Genomic DNA, 20,238 nt, shown 5'->3' with positions numbered 1-20,238 from the left:
AAGTCTATTAACGTTTCACTATCGTTGACGAAATGAGTTGCCTCAGATACGATCTGGTTCAGATTCGTGGCTTGTATAAATTGTTTGAACTTATGAGTATTTACTGTGTTTTGTTTTAAATTAATATTGAAGTCTCCTAATAGAATTATGTAGTCACACCATAGAAATGTGCTGACTGAGTCCGAAACTGCATCTAAGAAGACATCACAGTCCAGCCAAGGTGGTCGATACGCGGTACCTACAGCGATAGTCTTACCTCGAATATTTAATTTAAGCCACATTTGTTCTACAAGAGGGTGAGGAGGACATGATAATATGCTGATCGACAACCCCCGTACCACATAAAAGCCAACTCCACCACCTCGATTACGAATACTGGGTGGGCGCGGGATATGCTTGAGGCGATAGCCGGGTATGCGAGGAGCACGTCCCTCTTCTCCCTCTCGCAACCAGGTTTCGTTGAGAGCCAAAATGTCCACGGCGTGACGTTCCATCGCTGCAATTAGCTCATCGTGTTTAGTTCCCAACGAACCCGGGTTAAGCAAGCCAAATTTTAAATATTTATTCTCAATCATTTTACTGATAACATAAATATTCTATATCTATATATTCCAATAAAATAAATACAATAAATAAGTTGTTTATATAACAAAAAGTAAACAAATACATATAATATATTAAAAAATTTATAATAAAATATAGCTATAATATGATGATAATAAATAGTGTAAATAATTGGTTGTAAATTGATTATAATTGAATAAGTTGTAAAGATATTTTGCATACTATAAAAATCTATCCACAGAACCACACACAATACATGCTGAACGTAACACAATAACATATTTTTCAAAATTAGCAGTACAGGTAAAATTATCATAATTATCATGACAATACACAATACAATTAAGAAAGAGCATTTTATACAAATTTCATATAACAATAAACAGACATAATATAAAGGTTTCACGGTAAGAAATGTAACATCCATAATATTGCTATCTTCCATTATTTTACAAGGACAATTTAAAAACGAACAATGTAATATACAGGTTAATATAAAAAGTTTAAGAAAAAAGTGTAATAGTTTTAATAAATTTGAGATGATATCTTGCATAAAGAGTGAGTACGATATATGTTTAAGTTTTATAATAAATTTTGAGTATTCAATAGTAATTTCTAAAAGGTTCATCAACCAAAAACCTGACGCAAGTCTGTTTCTGAGCGTATCCAATGCGAAGATGACTTAGCATCACGTCTGGCATATATACGACCACCGCGGGTCCAAACAAAACGCCATTTTTTAGCAGTCGCTTCCTCTCTTACAAGATAAGATAGGCGTCGGTTTAATGGCGTAAGACGTTCGTTAACGTAAAATCTGCGCGGCTGTTCCGGTATATCCATGCCTGACGTATCGGCCCCGCGCCTCACGCGGGCCGACTGCAGCAGCTGATCGCGCACAGTGCGGCGCACGAGACGCATCACAATAGGGCGCGGGCGCGCGGCCGAAGCGCTAGTGCCTGAGGCGCTGTCCTGCATGCTAGATGCGCGTTTCACGCCTACACGGTAAGCACACATAACATCTCTTTCATCGAGTTTCACACCCAGCTTTTGCGCAAGTGTAGTGACAGTGTGCAGAGGGTTTTCACCAGCAATTTCGGGAACACCCGATATTTCTAGGTCGTTTAAGAGATCTGTTCATTTTCATTCAATTGTTGTTTCAAATGGTTTACTTCCTCAGCCATGTCTTTTTGCACCGTATTGCAATGCTCCAACACTCTCACCCTCTCCTCCACTCCGTCCAGCCGCGAGCTAAATTCGCCAACCACTTTAGAAAGGCGGCTCATTTCCTCCCGAAATGCGGATAGTTCTGTACGCAGAAGTTGAATCTCGCGCGTGAGTGTGGGTGTATTGTTTCCCGATTCGGTGCTGCACACATCCAAAAATACATCGCTATCAGTATCATATTGTGTCTGCACTTTAGATACTTTTTGAAGACATGTTTTGCATTGCCAGTTAGAGTTAGGTTTTGTATGCGGACTTATATTATGACACTGCCTATGATATACTGTATTGCATTTCATACATTTAGCGCCATCTGTTGCAGCGTAGAATTTACCACAAGAGGAACACTTGTTGGCCATAATTCTAATTATTGATAATTTCCTGGTAAGTCTTAGGGTTGCCGCGAGATGGCACTGAAGTTAAAATTTGTAAGCTTATATTAAGCGATTAAAATATTTAAGTTTGTTCTATTCTTTATTTTTTACAAAACTTCACACAGAAAATTACAGGGGCAATATATAATTGTTAGGTACAGTTTTACTTTGCCTTTATATAACAAAGGATTCACGTATGAAAAGTAACGTTGTATTTTCACTTTTTAGTTGTGAGGGTACCTGTGTCCAGTACGGCTAACAGCTGATCGTCAGCTGTAATCTTTCACTTGGCACTAAAAACTTAGTACGTTGATACAATATCACTGTGGTATACGCGTGTTTTAGTGATTTATAAAACTGTGCACATTTAGAGTATATTTACGTAAGTAAACTATTTTTAAAAGCATAAATAACTGAGAGCTACACTGACACTCCAAACGTCAATTTGGGAAGCCTTTATATTCATATTCTTTGATTTCAATTGCAAGCATAGGTCCGGTTAAGATTCGCACTAGTTCATTTGGAAAATTAACAAAATAGAGCAAGTCTCGAAAAATTGTACTATGGATAGAATTCAAACTTTAGATTAATCTAATCACTTGAACACAACAGAAATGAACGGATTCTTTAGATGTACGCAGAGAACTTTAATCCAACTATACAGTCATAAAAACTTCCTTACACGCAAGAACACGTGATATTAGCCTCTTACGGAAAATCAATTCACATCGTACATGCGCATTTTTCAATGGTCAAATAAGATCGAAGAAAAATAGATAAATCGATTCTCCTCACAATTCTCCTCTATATTATATTGGATATGCAATGTGTGTACAAAAATTTATAAGTAGTATATAATATAATATGTTATTGTCATATTTTGTCTGATTATTTTTCCGACCCAAATATCGACCAATAGAATTGCACCATTCGACGTCACGTGGTACAACCTACATGGTATTATACTGATAATTTTTTGAAAATTTTCTCTGGTCGTTGACGTCAAACTGACAGGTTGAATTCAATTGTGAAATTATTGGCCGACATTTGGGATGGAAAAATAATCTCCCGAATACCACACGAGCTTCAAAATTATCTGGCATTTCCCTCAAGGTTCCCTGCAAACAAATAAAGTCGTCAAGTTTTACAGGAAAAATCACTCGCGCTTCGCGCTCGTGATTTTTTAACCTTGACTAAAAACTTGACTCCTTCATTTGTTTGCAACGAACCTATCGGAAAATACCCGATAATTTTGAAGCTCTTGTGGTATTATAAGTGAATATTTAATGTTTGAGTTGTCATATTTACATTCGCTTCATTCCTTGTAGTTCAGGATCCATCGCCCATTTTTGCAAGTGATTACTATCAAGCTAATTTGCCGTAACTCGTAAGTAGCTTTATTTTGATGAGACGACCAATAATTTCCTATACGAAACTCTCGATTGTGGTAGCTAACAGAGGTAACAAGGATAAAATTTTTTGATTTGATGGTTCTCAAATATTTATTACGCAATTTGTAGGACAATATGTCTGTTGAATTATATAAATATTAACAAAGTGAAAACAAAAAAATTAGCTGGTTAGTAATCATTTATGATGACCTCGTATCGATACACATTGGAAAGAGGGGACTCTTTGATCAAACCATAGATTTTGTAGGACAAATATTTTTTCGAATAATTTAGATAATTATCTTGAGATTGAACAAAAAAATAAATTCAGTTAGTAATAAATATTTGAAAACCATCAAATCAAAAAATTGTATCCTTGTTACCTCTGTTAGCTACCACAATCGAGAGTTTCGTATAGGAAATTATTGGGCGTCTCATTAAAATAAAGCTATTCACGGAAAATTAGCTTGATAGTAATCACTTGCAAATATGGGCGATGGATCCTGAACTATTGATTTAAATATCAAATAAATCAATAAAACAAACCAAGTTCATGGAGCACTTAAATCACATTAAAGTTTTTGCAATAACAATAAATATATCCTCCATAGTCGATACCTTGGTAAGTCCTGGACAAATGCCAACATCTATTTCTGTAATTCCGACCGCTAAATGTTTGTTTACTTCGTGAATATTGTAATTTAACTTTGGTTAAATATGACTTCGTTGAGATTGTATGTTTATTGTGTAATGATAAAGTTAGCCGTATATACTGTAATAGCTGTGCCTAGTTCACCCTCATTGCTCTACCACTGGTCTTAGCGTGATGATATATTATAGCCAATAGCTTTCCTCTATAAATAGACTATCTAGCACTGAAATAATTTTTCAAATTCGATCCGTGGTTCCTGAGATTAGCGCGTTAAATGTTCATGCAAACAAACTCTTTAGCTTTATAATATTAGTACTTTATTAGTATAGATATATTTGGTAATGATCAATTATTTTGTCTATTGACATTCTAACAGTGAAAGTGGGTGACAACGGTCCCGAGTAGATAAAGGATTAATAATGAGGACAGAAATGTTCAATGAAATAGCATTGAAAATTATAATTTATCGTCATCGAATGAAAGATTCAATGTACTTTCAAACAAAACGAGATTTTTAAGATCATTTAGTCTTAAGTCGAAAGTTCATAGCCTGAAAAAAAAAGCCAAAAGGCGTATGCAAATTTGTTTATAATAGATAATTAAATAAAACCGAAGAACTCAGCCAAGTCATTGTCTGAAAATAAAAATTATTGGAGGATTTATATCGCTTATTGGAGGAAAATAAAAAAAATAGTTTACCGATGCGAATACAGGAATCCCAAGAGGAACTCCGCTAAACGTAAATACTTAATATATGGTAAGTGGGGATTTTACTTACCTACAGACATTTTATTTTACCGAAACATATTGAGATACTGAAGGAACTGTTAATTCTCTTCTATTTAACATATTTTGTAATTACCTACTGCTAGAACCGAATGAAACCAAAAAATTAACATTATATTTTTTGCTTCATAATCGCAAACTTCCGTAGATGTTAAAAGGCTTGAAACATAATGAAAAGTTTTAACCCAGTTTCTAGTAACCTTTCTACATCCAATCACTATGGGTATACAATAAACGAACAACAAAAGAATATGAAACACAAGTAATTCCCTAAATATATTAGGAGTGCTTCCTGAGAGTAATAAATTCCAAGAAACTGGAATGGTTCTCACGGAAGGCAAGCCGTATTTGTGCATTCATATGCGCACCGTATTTCCATCTTCTACGCTTCAATATTCCTTGTTGATAAATATTGACTATAGATTACTTCCCACAGATAAGAATAAACAAGCCTACATAAAACGAGGTATGAAAATCAATCTACATTTTAAACGTCGGCTCGAATACAATTAACGGCGAAATTATCTTCAGGCAATATTTGAGTAAATATTTTATCTTGAGTCTATTATAGCCTCTTTGAAAGCGATGTAATTAAAGCCGTACCCTTCACGTAAACAACGTCGAAACGAAAACATCAAAATAGAATCAATTTCAGCATGTAAATGTCAGACAGAGGCGTAGATTCCGCCGAGTTTTATTGAACCCGCGGAAGAGAAACAAACCAACGGAAAAATATGTAGATATCGAGAATTTCCATTTTACGTTTGCCCGCGAATTCCTATCGTGAGCCTCCCGCGATCCGCCCGAGCATTAACTGGAAAAGGGAATTATTGTTCGCTTCACGTAACCTCTTGACGGAATCTGAGTGCTTGATATTATGATCATCGAATATTGAGCAAGACATTACTTTTGCATCCGCTCCTGTTCGATAATAATTTTCCAAACGCAATTTTGTTATTTGATTTCTCCAACGGGAGAATATCGGGCCTTACGAGTTGTACTTACAATATAAAATAATCTACTGATCGCACCTTACATTTGACATTAATGAAGTACTTGTTATTCCACTTCATAATTTAATGATTATTAATTAGAAAGTAAATTGTATTAAGTCTATTTACTCAAGTATTAATTTTAATCATTCCTATAATAACTGTTTCAATATAACAATATTAACATTTATTAAAATTCTAGCTTGTATTCGATTAAAATTTATTAATATTAGATACTTAATTTGCATGAACGAAGTTTATTGAAGCTGAACTTCTAAGGGTGATTAAAACGAGATCTAGATCTCGTTGTTTCATAATTTTATTCATATATTTTTAATAGAAACAAAAAAGGAACACACGATGAAAATTTTGATCATTTTGAGTGAAAAGCTTTGAAAATGATTTCGTTAAATGAGTTAAACGGCACAGTACATGTACATCAATTAATGTAAACATGATAATTAACATGCAAAATGATAACTGCGATGCAACCTGCATGTATTTATTAAATGCTCCGGCGAATAAATGTGGAAACATTGTTGAACACCGACGACTGACAGTTGCCGGCAACTTTGTTACAAACAACCAGTTTTTCCAGTATCTACTTAGTTAATATGTGATTTTCCTTTTGAACCGTCTGCATTATTGAAAATATATGCACTGTTTTATCATTAATGTTTAATGAATATTATACAGTTTTCTGAGTTACGTTAGAAAAATTACGCTGTGATAATGACAACAAAGTAATATAAAAACGAGCCGATAAATTACTTAATATAACAATACACGCTATAGTCTGTCCACTATAAGAATTGCTTTTTGACAGCTCGACGGGTGATACCAGAAGTGATGTTCAAAAGATTATCGATTGTGATACCATTTCAATTATAAATTCAAATTATTATCATAAATCGAATCAGGTACGTAAATAATAATTACAACGTAAACGTACTAATAAGATATGTAATAATAAGACCACATATCTATGCATTGTATGTTAAAACTAAACTAAACTAATATTTTATTATTTATTGGTTTCTATCTTACAATTTGGTTGTCTTTACGTTTAAATTATATAATAACATAATAGAAGAGTTTTTCTGTATCGGATATATATTACAGAGTATTTCTATCGATTATTTTAATCTATCGACCCATCATTGAATAATTCTGTGTAGGCATCACTAAGTGGGCGGGACCTGTCCATGAAGTACGATAATTATTTGTATGACATTTTAACATAGACAATACAATTATACATAGGCGTGAAGCTGTCAAAAAGCAAATAATATAATGGACAGAGTATAAATATAAATATTCTACCCCGTCGATCGCCTCTGGCAACTTATTAGTATGTAGATAGCAATTACTGCGGTATCGAAGGAATGATTCCTGTTAACCGTAATATTTAATTATTAAAGAACTCTCACTCACTCTTGAGCCAAACTCAAACACAACTACATTCTCTAACTAAAAACTAAAACCAGCGCTAATTCAAATTTAAACATTTATTCATTATTGAGCATTTTACATCATCAAATTATATGACAATGAGGTACTTTACACAAGTATTTAACTTTAACGGCTATGAAAAATAAGTAGACAACAATAAAACTAGATTTATATGCCATATATAACACTTTCTAGGTCTCTCGTAAGTCAATGTGCGCTCAAACCCAAACTCTTTGCAGACGATTGATCACCTCACCGCTGCTGCTGCTTAACCTAATTACACTACAATGTTTCTTAACGGAGAACAATTGAAATTAACTGCTAAGTGCTCCTTCGTTACGTGGATTTGCTGCGTGAAACAGTTCTTATTTAAGAATTTTAATTTTAAAAAGAGCAATTTTAGCGTCGTGTGATTTTTTTTATCAATATGTATGCATATTCATGTGATAATTAAGTAGGTAAGTTAGACAATTTTAGAGGGTGGATAATCGATACACTGGGATTGATTTCAAAATATTATGATTTAACTGCACTTTCTCAATAAAACAATGGGCCTTAATTTTAAACCTTACAGTATATCTAATATCGACACATTTTGTAATAAAAAATTTTGTTTGCTCCAATCCGTTTCGTATTTAAAAAGACTGCTCTCTAATTTGATTCATTTATATTCATTCATACTCCGTACGTATCTCTATTTTAGGAAAATCTAGGTTTGCAATGGACACTTTTCAGTCTCTCCAGCGAGCTGTAAAAATGCCACCGATAAAGGGTAACCCCGACGCACCCCAGAAATTCAGTCAAGCGCAAATCTAAATCGCACAACATTCATACGTAACCCTTTTATTTAGTATTTGAAGTCTTATATGATTTACGTTACTGTAATAATAGGAAACCGAAAGACATGCTTGGATTATTATGACCGTTGAAATAATATTAAATTTAATTTTTATTTGGTAGCATTTCTCATGCACTTCGCGTTAAATCTCGCCGGGCGCTTCCCAGATATTTCTTATCATTATTTTACTCCCCTTAAAATTTGACAATGGCTTAAATAGGTCACTCTCAAAACAAACTCAAAATCCCCTCAATTCGACAATACAATTTTAGTCGAGTACAATTTTAGTATTGGTTGGGTTATCATAATTCGGTATACAATTGTCTAGGGAAGAAGTTGAGTCTTTACTCTTTGCTGCTAATATAAACTGTGCATCAAATAAACAATCCCCAATATTGCTTCTATGGGATAACAAATAGATCTTCATGTTTCCGATAGGTGGAAGCCGTTCTCGTATTTGGAATTAGAGAACAGGGGATTTGTGCTGCACCAAATTACTAACGCTGCATAGGCTATGAATTATTGTCCTATGTATCTAGGAATTATTCATGTAGGTATTAATTGTTAGTGTATCTATTTATTTATACGAAACTGGTTCTTATTTCGCTATTAATAAACCTAATGGCATTAAGTATCTATAAATAATTAAAAATTGCCAAAGGTAAAGGACAAATAATAGCAGAAGTGAAGATTTCTTTCACTTTCTAGTATCTAATCCTTACTGAATTTCGGCTAGCACTGTCAATCTCAAAGGACACTCGCTAGCGCAGAAGATAACATTATTCGAAAGCTCGTCCACTCATTGTTCGTGCACTATCATCTCAATGCCCAAAGGATATTCGAATGCATGGGTTTTGCAAGCGCATCTGGCGTACAATTTACAAATTGGCTATATGTCAGAAAGCAGTGGCCGTTCTCATAATGAATGGCGAAATTTACAGCCCTAGAACAGGAAAATTTTAAGACATGCGTCTAAATCTGGAATCTCTCTTCTATAAGGATTTATATACTTACTTAATTATTCCCTTTACCTCTTGTTATTTTTATTAAACAATAAATATCGCCTAATAACCCATCTAGATATAGAAGGGCTAGGATGTAGAGACTAAGCTGTGGATGAAAGGGTCCTAAATGCATAGCATTATCGAAATACAAACATATTAAACACCCGATCGTCGAGTATGTTTACATAGGCAGCACCACATTTTCACGTCACCACTAGAGGTACTCTCAGGTAGCAATCTACGTCAAAACCTTTCTCGGCCAAGAGCCCTTACAACCGACAGGTACAAGCATTCTTCAGAAAGTCGACTCATAGGCAATTTTGTTTAAGTATCTACTCGAGAACGACAACATTATAGTAATATCTAATTTAAGGTCAAATCAAGCCATTATTATGTTACACAACATTCGTCATTATGTTACCTAATTATAGATTAAATTGGAAAACAATCAATTTAACATTCAACTCAGGCTCCGGAACCACAGACACAATAGAAAATCTATTGTGTCTGGGACCGATCGGGCCGCTTGGGGCTCAATGGGTTAAAGGACATGTACACAATTTAACAAAGTTTCTATGGCAACAATAAGAAATGAAACTATTGTTCTGCATTATTATAACCGTATTGTTCTGCATTATTAGAACCTACTAGGTAAGTACTAATTAGATTTATAAATTGTTACGTTTATCTGTGAAAATCTATTTTTTTCTAAATACTCTTGAAGACAAACTTTAGATACATAATCAATAAATACTTAACTCGACCTTCTTAATAAAGATTATGTCAATTGCCATAAAAACGGAAAATTAAACACGTTACATAAAATAAATCACAACAATAACTTTAACTTTATTCACACAGTAATCAGTGTCGAGAGTGCCTCGTATAGCAATATGATGACGTATTAAGATTTGAGCTGTTACTCGACGGATATTAAATTTTAATATCGCGAGAGCCATGACACTCTTTCACGAGATTCTGAGCGACATAATCACAAATTTTATTTCCGCGATCGTTGGGAAAGGCTGTAATTTTTATGCGCGTATTATCTCTTGAAATTAGGTTTCATTTGGGATGATACATGTAAAATCCGTGTATCGGTTTACAAAATGTTTTGATTTAGATGTTATACAACTACATGTATATAGGTTTTTTAACAACCTTATTTAATTTACTATTCAGACGATTCTTCAAAAAAGTTCATACTTTACCGAACTTTAATTAAGTTTTTAGTTCATCCATAAATATTGGCAAAGCGATTTTATGATTAGACAGACGAAATTGTGAGAAAAATAAAGTCACCAAAGTATAAAAAGTTGATATTTTATAAAATATACAGCGGATAGATTTCAGTTTCTGCAATAAATAATAAAACATTTAACCATTAATGTTTTATGACTTTGTATGTTGTATGTCTTATTTGTTAATTTGTCGCTAATTTATTTTTGTTTGAGAATAGTTTGTATTTTTTTTCAACATTTTCAAACTGAAATAAATTAGCGTTTAAAACTAATATAGCGGACTTAGTTAAATTACAATTTGGAGCACTAACGAACTGTTAATAGCCGTAGGAGGCAATTTTGCTGCGATGAGACTAAATTAGGTCACCTTACTTAAATGCACTAGCGCCTACACATGTGTTGTATAATTTATATTAAAGCTGAGCAAATTATATGTACTTTAAAATATTAAGTGACTCAATATTTGCTATATCACGTATTTTCATATTTAAAATTGTACCTATAATTAATATGATATATGTATAAAACACAAAAATTAATGAAAGCTTTCATCATTTCACAGTTCGATATTTATAAAGATTAAAGAGGCTCGTGAATATCCATCACGTCGTACAGATGAAAACAATAAATGGCGAAAGTTGATCCATCATTAATTTGCGAACAACACATCACTGCCGGCATTAAGCTTTAAATTTAAAAGGATAAACGGACATTGATTCCATTATTTATACGTACAGCAACATCAAGTGCAGTTAACCGGGGGTATTTCAGGGAAAGCGTGGTTTTATCGAAGCGGAAATGTTGTTCAGTCCCGGCGTGCGGTGTCGCGCCTGACCCTCGACGAACGTTTTAATTATCCACTCGAAATTGGCTGCTGTAAATGTCAACGATGAAGGCATAGTTATTAGCTTATCGACTATTAACACCAGACGATATTAAGGGGCCTAATGGATTATAGATAAGGTAATAAGATCGGGCGGAGTTACATACTTTAGTAATTGAATTTTATCTAAGGTGAATGGTAAAGTTATATGAAAGTAAACATGATACATTTCATTAAGTAAAGGTTAGGATTTCAGCTTCAAAAGTTCGAAAAAACAGTGGTAAAATTGATATTAAATACCTGTAATCAAACTTTAAAGTAATTTTCTATATTGAATAAAAACAACAATCCTAAATAGTTGAACTTACCTTATTACGTCTATTTCAATCATAAAACTTTTCATCCTGTACACAACTCCAGATAACTGTGAAATGCCCATTCTATACGTACTATACGCCTCAGTGACGAGAGTAGGTACGTAGAGCGAAGTTTTCCATTAAATTTCAAAGTTGAAAATTCAACAGCGAGCAAATAGACTTTGAAAGATTGAAGTGTCCTCAACTAGCAGAGATCTGTCACAGATTTAAACTCTTTTAAAACAGTTACAGTCTATTACTCTACAGAGATTTAATCGTAAGGGAAATGAGGACACGTCGAGGATGTCATGAAAAGAGATACGAAAGTTGAATCTTTCGCCAGTTCATTTCCGACTCGGAGTCCGTCTACGCCTCGAGGGCAGTAAACTTGTTTGTAGACTAGTTAAATAACTCGGGACCGCTGAATACAAACAAAATTTTTGCAATCACGACCGACACGGATTGTAATATAGGAGAAAAACACCAAAGTTATAACTAAGGGACGAAAGCTCCTTGTTAGCTTGTTTTGGAAATATATCAAACATAAATTACGGTACGATTCAATGTATCTTAACTAAATTTTACGTGCGAAACAATATGAATATCAGCATTAAGCTTCTTTAGTTAACTTAAATAGTTATCTTAACGGAACAATTCATAAGTTTAAATTATACCATAGGTATTGTTGAACCAATTTTAAACTTTGTCCCCGCTTTAACCGAGATAATAAGTAAAACTTTCCCCACTTATCAAAGCTGTAGCGTTCAATAAACGTAAAATTAGCTTCGCTGAAATTTCCTTTTTAAGGCAATATTATCTTGAGTGTCAATGTAGGTGGTAGGTTTCACGAAAGGTATAGGTAGGTTCGGTTTTTGGTAGAGGCAATAAAAATACTTGGATTAGGATAGGAATTATTAAAAAATGGAAAAAACAAGCATATCTACATATCCGGCCTCCGCGTGGAGCCGAGACGAGTAGCAAGTCCTTTATAAAAACTAAAATATTTATCCACACACAAAAGTAAAACTCAATATTGACTACATAAATATGAAAGCAAGTTATCTAATTTACGGGTTTCCTCGCTTACATTACTCACGTTATTCATTTCCGTTTTGTACCACGTATTGAGCTGTATAAACTATAAATCACCAGTGATTTACAACTAGCATCGAGTACCCTTTGTTTTTGCTTATTCTGTTTTTCTTTTTTATTGTTCAATCGAAAAGTACAAAATAAATTTTATGTTACGTTTATTACATACTATCTTAGTATATCTTTGAAGTAAGGAACGTTAAGTTTATACTTTATTGTCGATATTACATAACTGGTAATAATACTTGGTTTTAGCAAATTTAAATTTTAAATATTTGTTATTTAATTGATCGTTCTTACTTTTCGAATGAACATAATTAAGTATATGGAGTATTTTTTTATGCAATAAATATTTTAAAATTAAGCATTCCCTCAAGAATTCTAACTTTTTGTCAACATTTGGTTAGTTTACAGAATATTCAAGTTTCTTGTAGAAGTGCGAACTAAAATAGATTTAAGAAGTGTCGAGTAGCTTTTAAGTTTTTACTTGAGTTTCAGCTTTCCTCTCATAATGCGGGCTATCTCTTCAAACTCTACCTCCCGCTAACTTTCTTGAATCTCAAAACACTATTAAATATGCAAAGTTTAATTGCGAATATAATTTAATGATGTTTTATAATAATTTTATAAATTCGCGTTAAATTTAATTGAAAATCAGAATCTTCACTTATTTTATATAGAGGAAATTGTTGAGTATTTTATGCTAGTAAATTAGAGTTGAAATGATGTTGAAATGTAATTTTTTTCCTCTCTTTTATTTCCCTTACTGAAATACTCTTATATAATATTTAATATGTTGTGTGCGCTTTTTCCTTTTAGATTATTCAGGAAAAATGTTGTACGAAGTTAAAATGATATTTTATGAAGGATAACATATTTTAACGTTTAATTAGCTTTATATGAAATCATAAAATAGAAAAAAAAAACTATAAATTTCGCCTCACCAGCAGATTACATTAGGGTTTAATCTTCTCAGATAGCTTAGCGAGGTTATAAAAAGAACTCATTTTTTATAATATTGTCTAAATGCGGTGGGAAAATTTAATTAAGTCTCCAGATTGCCGATTAAGATTATGAAAGGCACTCGACTGTTATGGCGGTTTCAGAATTCTAGATAGTTCTAATGCTGCAATTTCTCATCAAATTAAAGCGATTCAATTATTTTGATAGATTTCATTTAAAAATCCAGTGATGTCGGCAATTTATTTGAGATATTTTTAGACGAGAGAAAATTTTCAGAAAGAACAAAATTTAATACTCGTAGTTTTTAATGCTGACAATGTAAATAAAATAAAGTATTCTAACTAACTTCTAGTCGAAAGTCGTATTTATAAGCCTTTATAATGGAAATATTTTAAAAATATATAACAAACAGCAAAAAAACACAAAATTGAGCTGAAAGATAAAATATTTATTTAATTACATATATTTGAAAGAAATAAAATTTATTTTCGCTTCGTTAGAAGGTTAATAAACTCCCTATACTCTGTTTCTTCTATAATATTGGCTCCTGATCTTCGTTTAGGTGTAGCCGGTGGGGCGAGCTTGTTATGAGCAACTGCGGGCGGCTCATCCAATAACTTCAGGGTTTTCAACGACGCAATGTGGAACATGAACATCAGGGCCGTTGGATTTTTGTAGCATTTCCCAATTAATGGCTGTATTGTTACGTCTGAAATAACAACAAAATTTAACTACGTATTTCAAGTACCAGAAAAAAAAGGAACATAACAATCATGTAAATTTCTGGATTTCAATATTCAACAATGCGTTGTAAAAAGATTGTAACAATAAAATAAAATATACAATTTACTCTTTGTTCTGCTCTCCTGTTCATGTTCATTCAAATTTTAATATTTATTTTAATAAATTTTAACAACAGACATGCAATATCATCCATGCCGTTATACAGTATGTACTCACGTAGAGTTCCGCGTTTTCAGAAAGAGCATTTTTTATAATTGTTATGTTGAAAAATACCTATTACAATTTGTAAGCGTTTTCATTTTGTGCAAAATAATTGTGATGTAAAGTAAGGCTGTGACCGCATTATTGTGTAAGTTGTTATGGACTAAAAGAAAATTTTGTAAACAGTTCCTTATTAAGGCAGTGCTATTTCCCATATAATATGTACTAACATCCCCTTACAAATATATGAATATCTCCTTATAATAACGACAGTGTGCTGTGTGGTTGTTTGCTTTTGCTTCACATCGCGACTACAAAGATATAATTAGGAGGCTAAAGAATAGATATACGGCTCCTTTTTACAGCAGTGAAACTTTTCATCCCCACGAGAATTTCCTCTGACCACGCGGGCGTAGCGGCTAGTAAATCATAATTTAGTAATTACTCACTAACTCCCACAACACACGAGAACAAATCAATGTGACAATGATTGATCATAGGCCGGTAAGTGTACGTCTGCATGTCAGCTGACCAGATCTGTGCACAGGCTGGTTCGTACGTGTCCAGGCAGTATGTTGGACATGTGTGGTTGCAGGCCTGATGCGCTCCGACTATGCTGAAGTCGTTGACACGACGATTGGTTAGCGAGTCCCTGTCCTCGCGTATGCCACAGAGATAATTGGGAATCTGTTCTACGTCTGAAATCAAATTGTAGGTACAAAGATGTCAGTTCGTCGTGATACTTTGTATTTTTTTAAATTTTCATGGTAAAACAAAGGTGCCTAATAATAAAGAAGGTAACAAATAATAATGTGTGATAAAACCGTAACAGCGTGAATTTTTTTAAGCTTGAAATTTTCATTGTCATTGATTACCTTTTAAGCCCCCATTTTATTTAGAATAGAATAGAATAGAATAGAATAGAAAAACATTTATTCCCAAAAAATGATACAGTACATTAAATTACAGACAACACTTATAACTAAAAATAAAACCGGCCAAGTGCGAGTCGGGCTCGCGCACAAAGGGTTCCGTAGCAGCAAATATAATAAATTACAGTTAAATCAACCTATCTCAAAAACTATAAGAGATACTTTGATCAAACCAAAAATCGTTGAAAGAGTTAATTAGCATGCATCACCTCTATTTTTTTTAGAATTTTATACCCCGTAGTTATAAAAATAGAGGGGGGGGGACATACTTTTTACGACTTTGAGAGCTGATATCTCAAAAACCGTTCACTTTAAGAAAAATGTTTTTTAGAAAACTTTATATCATTTTAAAAGACCTTTCCATTGATACCCCACACGGGTATGTACATCGAAAAAAAAAATTTCATCCCTCAGTTACATGTATGGGGGGCCCCACCCCCAATTCTTTTTTTTACTATTTAGTGTCATATTTTTGTAGCGGTTCATACAACACATATTCCCATCAAATTTCATCACTGTAGTACTTATAGTTTCCGAGTAAATCGGCTGTGACAGACGGACAGACGGACAGACGGACAGACGGACATGACGAAACTATAAGGGTTCCGTTTTTGCCATTTTGGCTACGGAACCCTAAAAAGTAAGTATAACATTACATGTAGACGTAATAATATTATATTATATCTGTATCACCTCAGGGAAAGGGAATACTGACTCAGCATAAATGTTACAGCTGAGGCTGTAACGCTGTTATTCTGTCAGCACCATAATAAATAAAGAGTCGAGTGACTGTAAAGAGTATAATTCTAATGTAGGGATTACGGACTAAAATTATGGTATAAAATATATTATATTAAAGTATGAAAGTTTTGATGTCAAAAATAAGTATGGACATAGTTTGCCAATCAGAGAGGAAAATCGGCTAAGTGAGTTGAGAGGAAAACGAGATCAGCAAATAAAATGTGTAGAATTAAAATGAAAGAGTGTAGAATTTATGAATTAATACTGCTAGCACCAAGTAGAAGAAGTTAAAGATATCTATTTCAACACAACACAAAAAATTATATATATAAAATAGTTAAATTAGGGATAGATGTTCATTAAATGGCCAATAGATTATAGCATTAACTAGATGATTATTAAGAACAAAAAAAAAATGCTAATAATGACAAAAGGTAGATTACTTATGTAGACTGTTTCTGGATAATAAGAAAATAAGCTTTCAATTTCTTTTTAAAAGTGTCCCTTGATTGAGAATTTCGAATGGGAGGCGGGATATCATTCCAGCACTTCGTAGCAAGAAATCTAAAACTTCCTCTAAAGGCAGCCGTTTTGTATTTAGGAACAGAAAATATATTTGTGCATGACCTACATTCACTTGAAGCTTTGGAGGTCCGCCATATAAGTTTATCATACAAGTAAGAAGGTTGTTTAAATTTTAATACGTCAAAAAGGAGACTAGCAAAGTAAAGCTGTTGCCGGTTTTTCATGTTAAGTAGGTTATGCGTGTTTAAGTATGGTGAAATGTGTGTTCTTGGAGGGATCTGAAAGCAATATCTTGCACAAGCATTTTGCACTCTCTGTAGAAGACGTTGTGTTCTTTGAAGCAAACAAGGACCGTAAACTGCCAGAGCATAGTTTAATTTGGACAAGACCAGAGACTCACATAAACGTATGCGCATATCTTCACATAAGAAATTACGAATTTTATATAAAACTTTAATACGATAAAAGCAATTTCGAGTAACGTTTAAGACATGGGCTTCAAATTTCAAATTATTATCCATTTCAATACCGAGGTTGCGCATCTGATTGACACATTCGAGAGGTAAGTTATCGATACAAATTTTAGGTTTTAACTGTGATAAACAATTGACCTGATTTTTGGAACCAACGATCATGAATTTAGATTTTATCGGATTTAACACTAAAGAGTTATTATTAGACCAACATGAAATATTATTTAAATCCGAAATAAGTTTCGAGATAGTCTCATCAAAATTGTCCCTGCTGATAGGAATGAGAAGTTGAAGGTCATCGGCATATAAGTGAAATTGACAATGTTTAATTGAGTGTGTAATGTCTGCTGTGTACAATATAAACAGGATAGGCCCTAAAATACTACCTTGAGGTACTCCTCTGGTAACTTTCATAGATTTTGAAAGTATATTGTTGCCATTAGGATTACGTAAAAGAACTTGTTGAGTACGATTTTCCAAATAGCTTTTAAACCAGTCAACAGTATTCGAGTCAAATCCGTAGTACGATAGCTTAGCTAAAAGGAGGGAGATGTTAATACTGTCGAAAGCACGAGAGAAGTCCAAAAGAGTTAGGACAGTTCCAAATCCTTTATCTTGAGATGCAAGAATTTTATCAATAACATCAAAGAGAGCTGTTGAGGTCCCATGTTTAGCCCTGAACCCTGATTGTAGAGATGGAAATATGTTATTGGATTCACAGTAATGCACAAGCTGCTTTTGAACTACTTTCTCTAGTATTTTCGACAGGTAGGGCAAAATACTAGTCGGACGTAGGTCCTTTAAATCTGAACAATTGTTAACCTTGGGGAGGGGATGAATTAAAGCATTTTTCCAAAGAGAGGGAAAGACACCTGAAGCAAGCGATCTGTTGATTAAATTGGTTATAAATTTTAATGAATGAGGTAATGTCAATATGATCATATCTCTATTAATTTCGTCAGACCCCATTGCATTAGAATCAATTGATAAAATAATTTTAGCTATGCTGTCTTCACTAACAGATGTAAACGAAAATATAGCGTTTGAAAATTTTTTTGAATTAAAATGGAGAACTGTATTTGTATCTGCTTTGTTATCTCCTGGAATATTGAGAAAATGAGTATTTATTTTATCGGGGTCATTAAAAGTATGTGGTAGTGATGTGTTAGATTTAAAGTTAGGTAGAACAGATCTCTTTAGATTTTTCCATAATGCTTTTGGGTTGTTTAAATTACTGTTTATATTATGATTAAAGAATGCCCTTTTTTCATTGAAAAAAGCACATTTTTAAAACATTTCGTTATCGAAAGGTTTTAAAAATTAATTCATACGAAAAACACCCAATGTCATTCACGATTTAGACCAATCGTCCAATCCCAAGCTTAAATTCGTTAAAATGTTTACGGTTCATATTGTGCCATAAAAAGGACATACAAACATAGATTATTATATTCGATTTTTTGCCATGCTCTTGAAATGGGATACAAAGTTGTTGATACTTGATGACATACGACCTATATATAAGAGTCTAAGTAGATGTGCTAGAAAATAACCTCAAACGGATCAAAGGAAATGGATATGAAGGAAAAAATTTCGGACACGACATTGAGAGTCCCCCAATTAACAGACAAAACGAAAATACCATTAATACGGTTTAGCGTTATTCTTCTTTAAAATATTTACGACTCAATAAGAATCAACATCAAACATGCATAATAAAAATATATTTATGTTTTGTCAGTTTAATATATGTATAATGCAAACAACACAGTTTTATTCCACAAATACGTGCGGAAGAGAAATTACTTAGTGCCATTAAGAAAGTATAATATAAAGCAAAAATGCAATAACTAACGTAGTGTTCAGTGCAGTTGTAAAAAGTTAGTTGTGGTACTTTAGATCTGCGTTAATTAGGCCACAACTTTGTAGAGTGTTTTTGTAATAAAAATATCAAGACGGACGCGACAGTATAAAAGCTTCAGCAAATGCTTTTATAAAATATGCAGTAGATATATTTTATAAAAGCATTTGATTACGTTGCTGGTTTGTTTTTGTATAATGCAACGCTTTTAAGATTTAGAACATATATTTTTAAATAGAAAAATAGAGCAGAAATATTCTTGGACAGAAAGAAATACGTAACAAAATCATACAGAGCATAAAACTAGAGTTTAAGCAAAATGAACAATGCCTTCAGTTTAAACTTTTTATGAAAATATTTGTTTAAATAGTAATTTACCTGCATATTTGAATCTACATTTAATTTTGTTCAGGTAGCACACATTATGGATTCTCTTAATTACAACCGCACCATCAAGCGCCACCGCTTCGCCGCATACAGGGTCATACAAATTCGAGCACAATAATTCTTCACAATCCTCTTTGACTATTGTATAATAAACTAAAACACATCGTAAGTTAGTAATACCATTAATCTACCAGTTAATGCAACACATTAAACGAAAATTGTAGATGCTTACATTTTAAAACAAAAGTGTAAATCGTTGTAATAGAAATATTATTCCTTTTCATTTCTCGCCGTAATTAATTTTTAAAGAATAATGAAACAATTTTTATGAAACCAGTTTCAAGGTACGATACGAAGCCCGAATAACGTTTTAATGTTCGTACTTTATGGTAAAAATTTTAATTAAACTTTGTCGGTTTTTATTTTCGTGTTTTTCTTCCTCTTTAGAAAACGTGTTGTGGTTTGACCCTACCTGGATGCATAAAGCCGTGAGTTTAGTATATCTTTTGAAGCTTAAAGCTTTGAAATCGCAAAATATTTTTGAAAATTTACAAATGTACATAAAGCTGATGAATTCACTTCATAATCAGCTAAATATTCTTAATTTTACCCTTCAAGATAACTC

General features: G+C 33.0%; 1 protein-coding gene across 1 annotated transcript; it reads right to left on the bottom strand.

Moving 5' to 3' along the window:
- Positions 1 to 1,685: 1,685 nt before the first annotated feature.
- On the bottom strand, positions 1,686 to 20,095 carry LOC149489602 (uncharacterized). Its single transcript, XM_089715021.1, has 5 exons — positions 20,086 to 20,095; positions 19,605 to 19,766; positions 15,144 to 15,392; positions 14,272 to 14,458; positions 1,686 to 1,929 (listed from the first exon to the last, which is right to left on the bottom strand). The coding sequence occupies exons 1-5, from the start codon at positions 20,093 to 20,095 to the stop codon at positions 1,686 to 1,688; spliced, it is 852 nt and encodes a 283-aa protein (XP_089571147.1).
- Between the last annotated feature and the right edge of the window lie 143 nt (positions 20,096 to 20,238).

The sequence above is a fragment of the Colias philodice genome, chromosome 3, assembly GCF_061535455.1.
Source record: "Colias philodice isolate Cphi_HAF_F1 chromosome 3, ilColPhil1 Martin Lab GWU primary, whole genome shotgun sequence".
NCBI lineage: Eukaryota > Metazoa > Arthropoda > Insecta > Lepidoptera > Pieridae > Colias > Colias philodice.
This window is presented reverse-complemented; position numbering and strand designations above follow the sequence as displayed.

Coding starts and splice junctions, on each gene's coding strand:
- LOC149489602 (XM_089715021.1), bottom strand. Junction 14,459..15,143: donor CTCGTGTGTTGTGGGAGTTA/GTGAGTAATTAC, acceptor TTGTTATTTCAG/ACGTAACAATACAGCCATTA. Junction 1,930..14,271: donor AATATTATAGAAGAAACAGA/GTATAGGGAGTT, acceptor GGATGTGTGCAG/CACCGAATCGGGAAACAATA.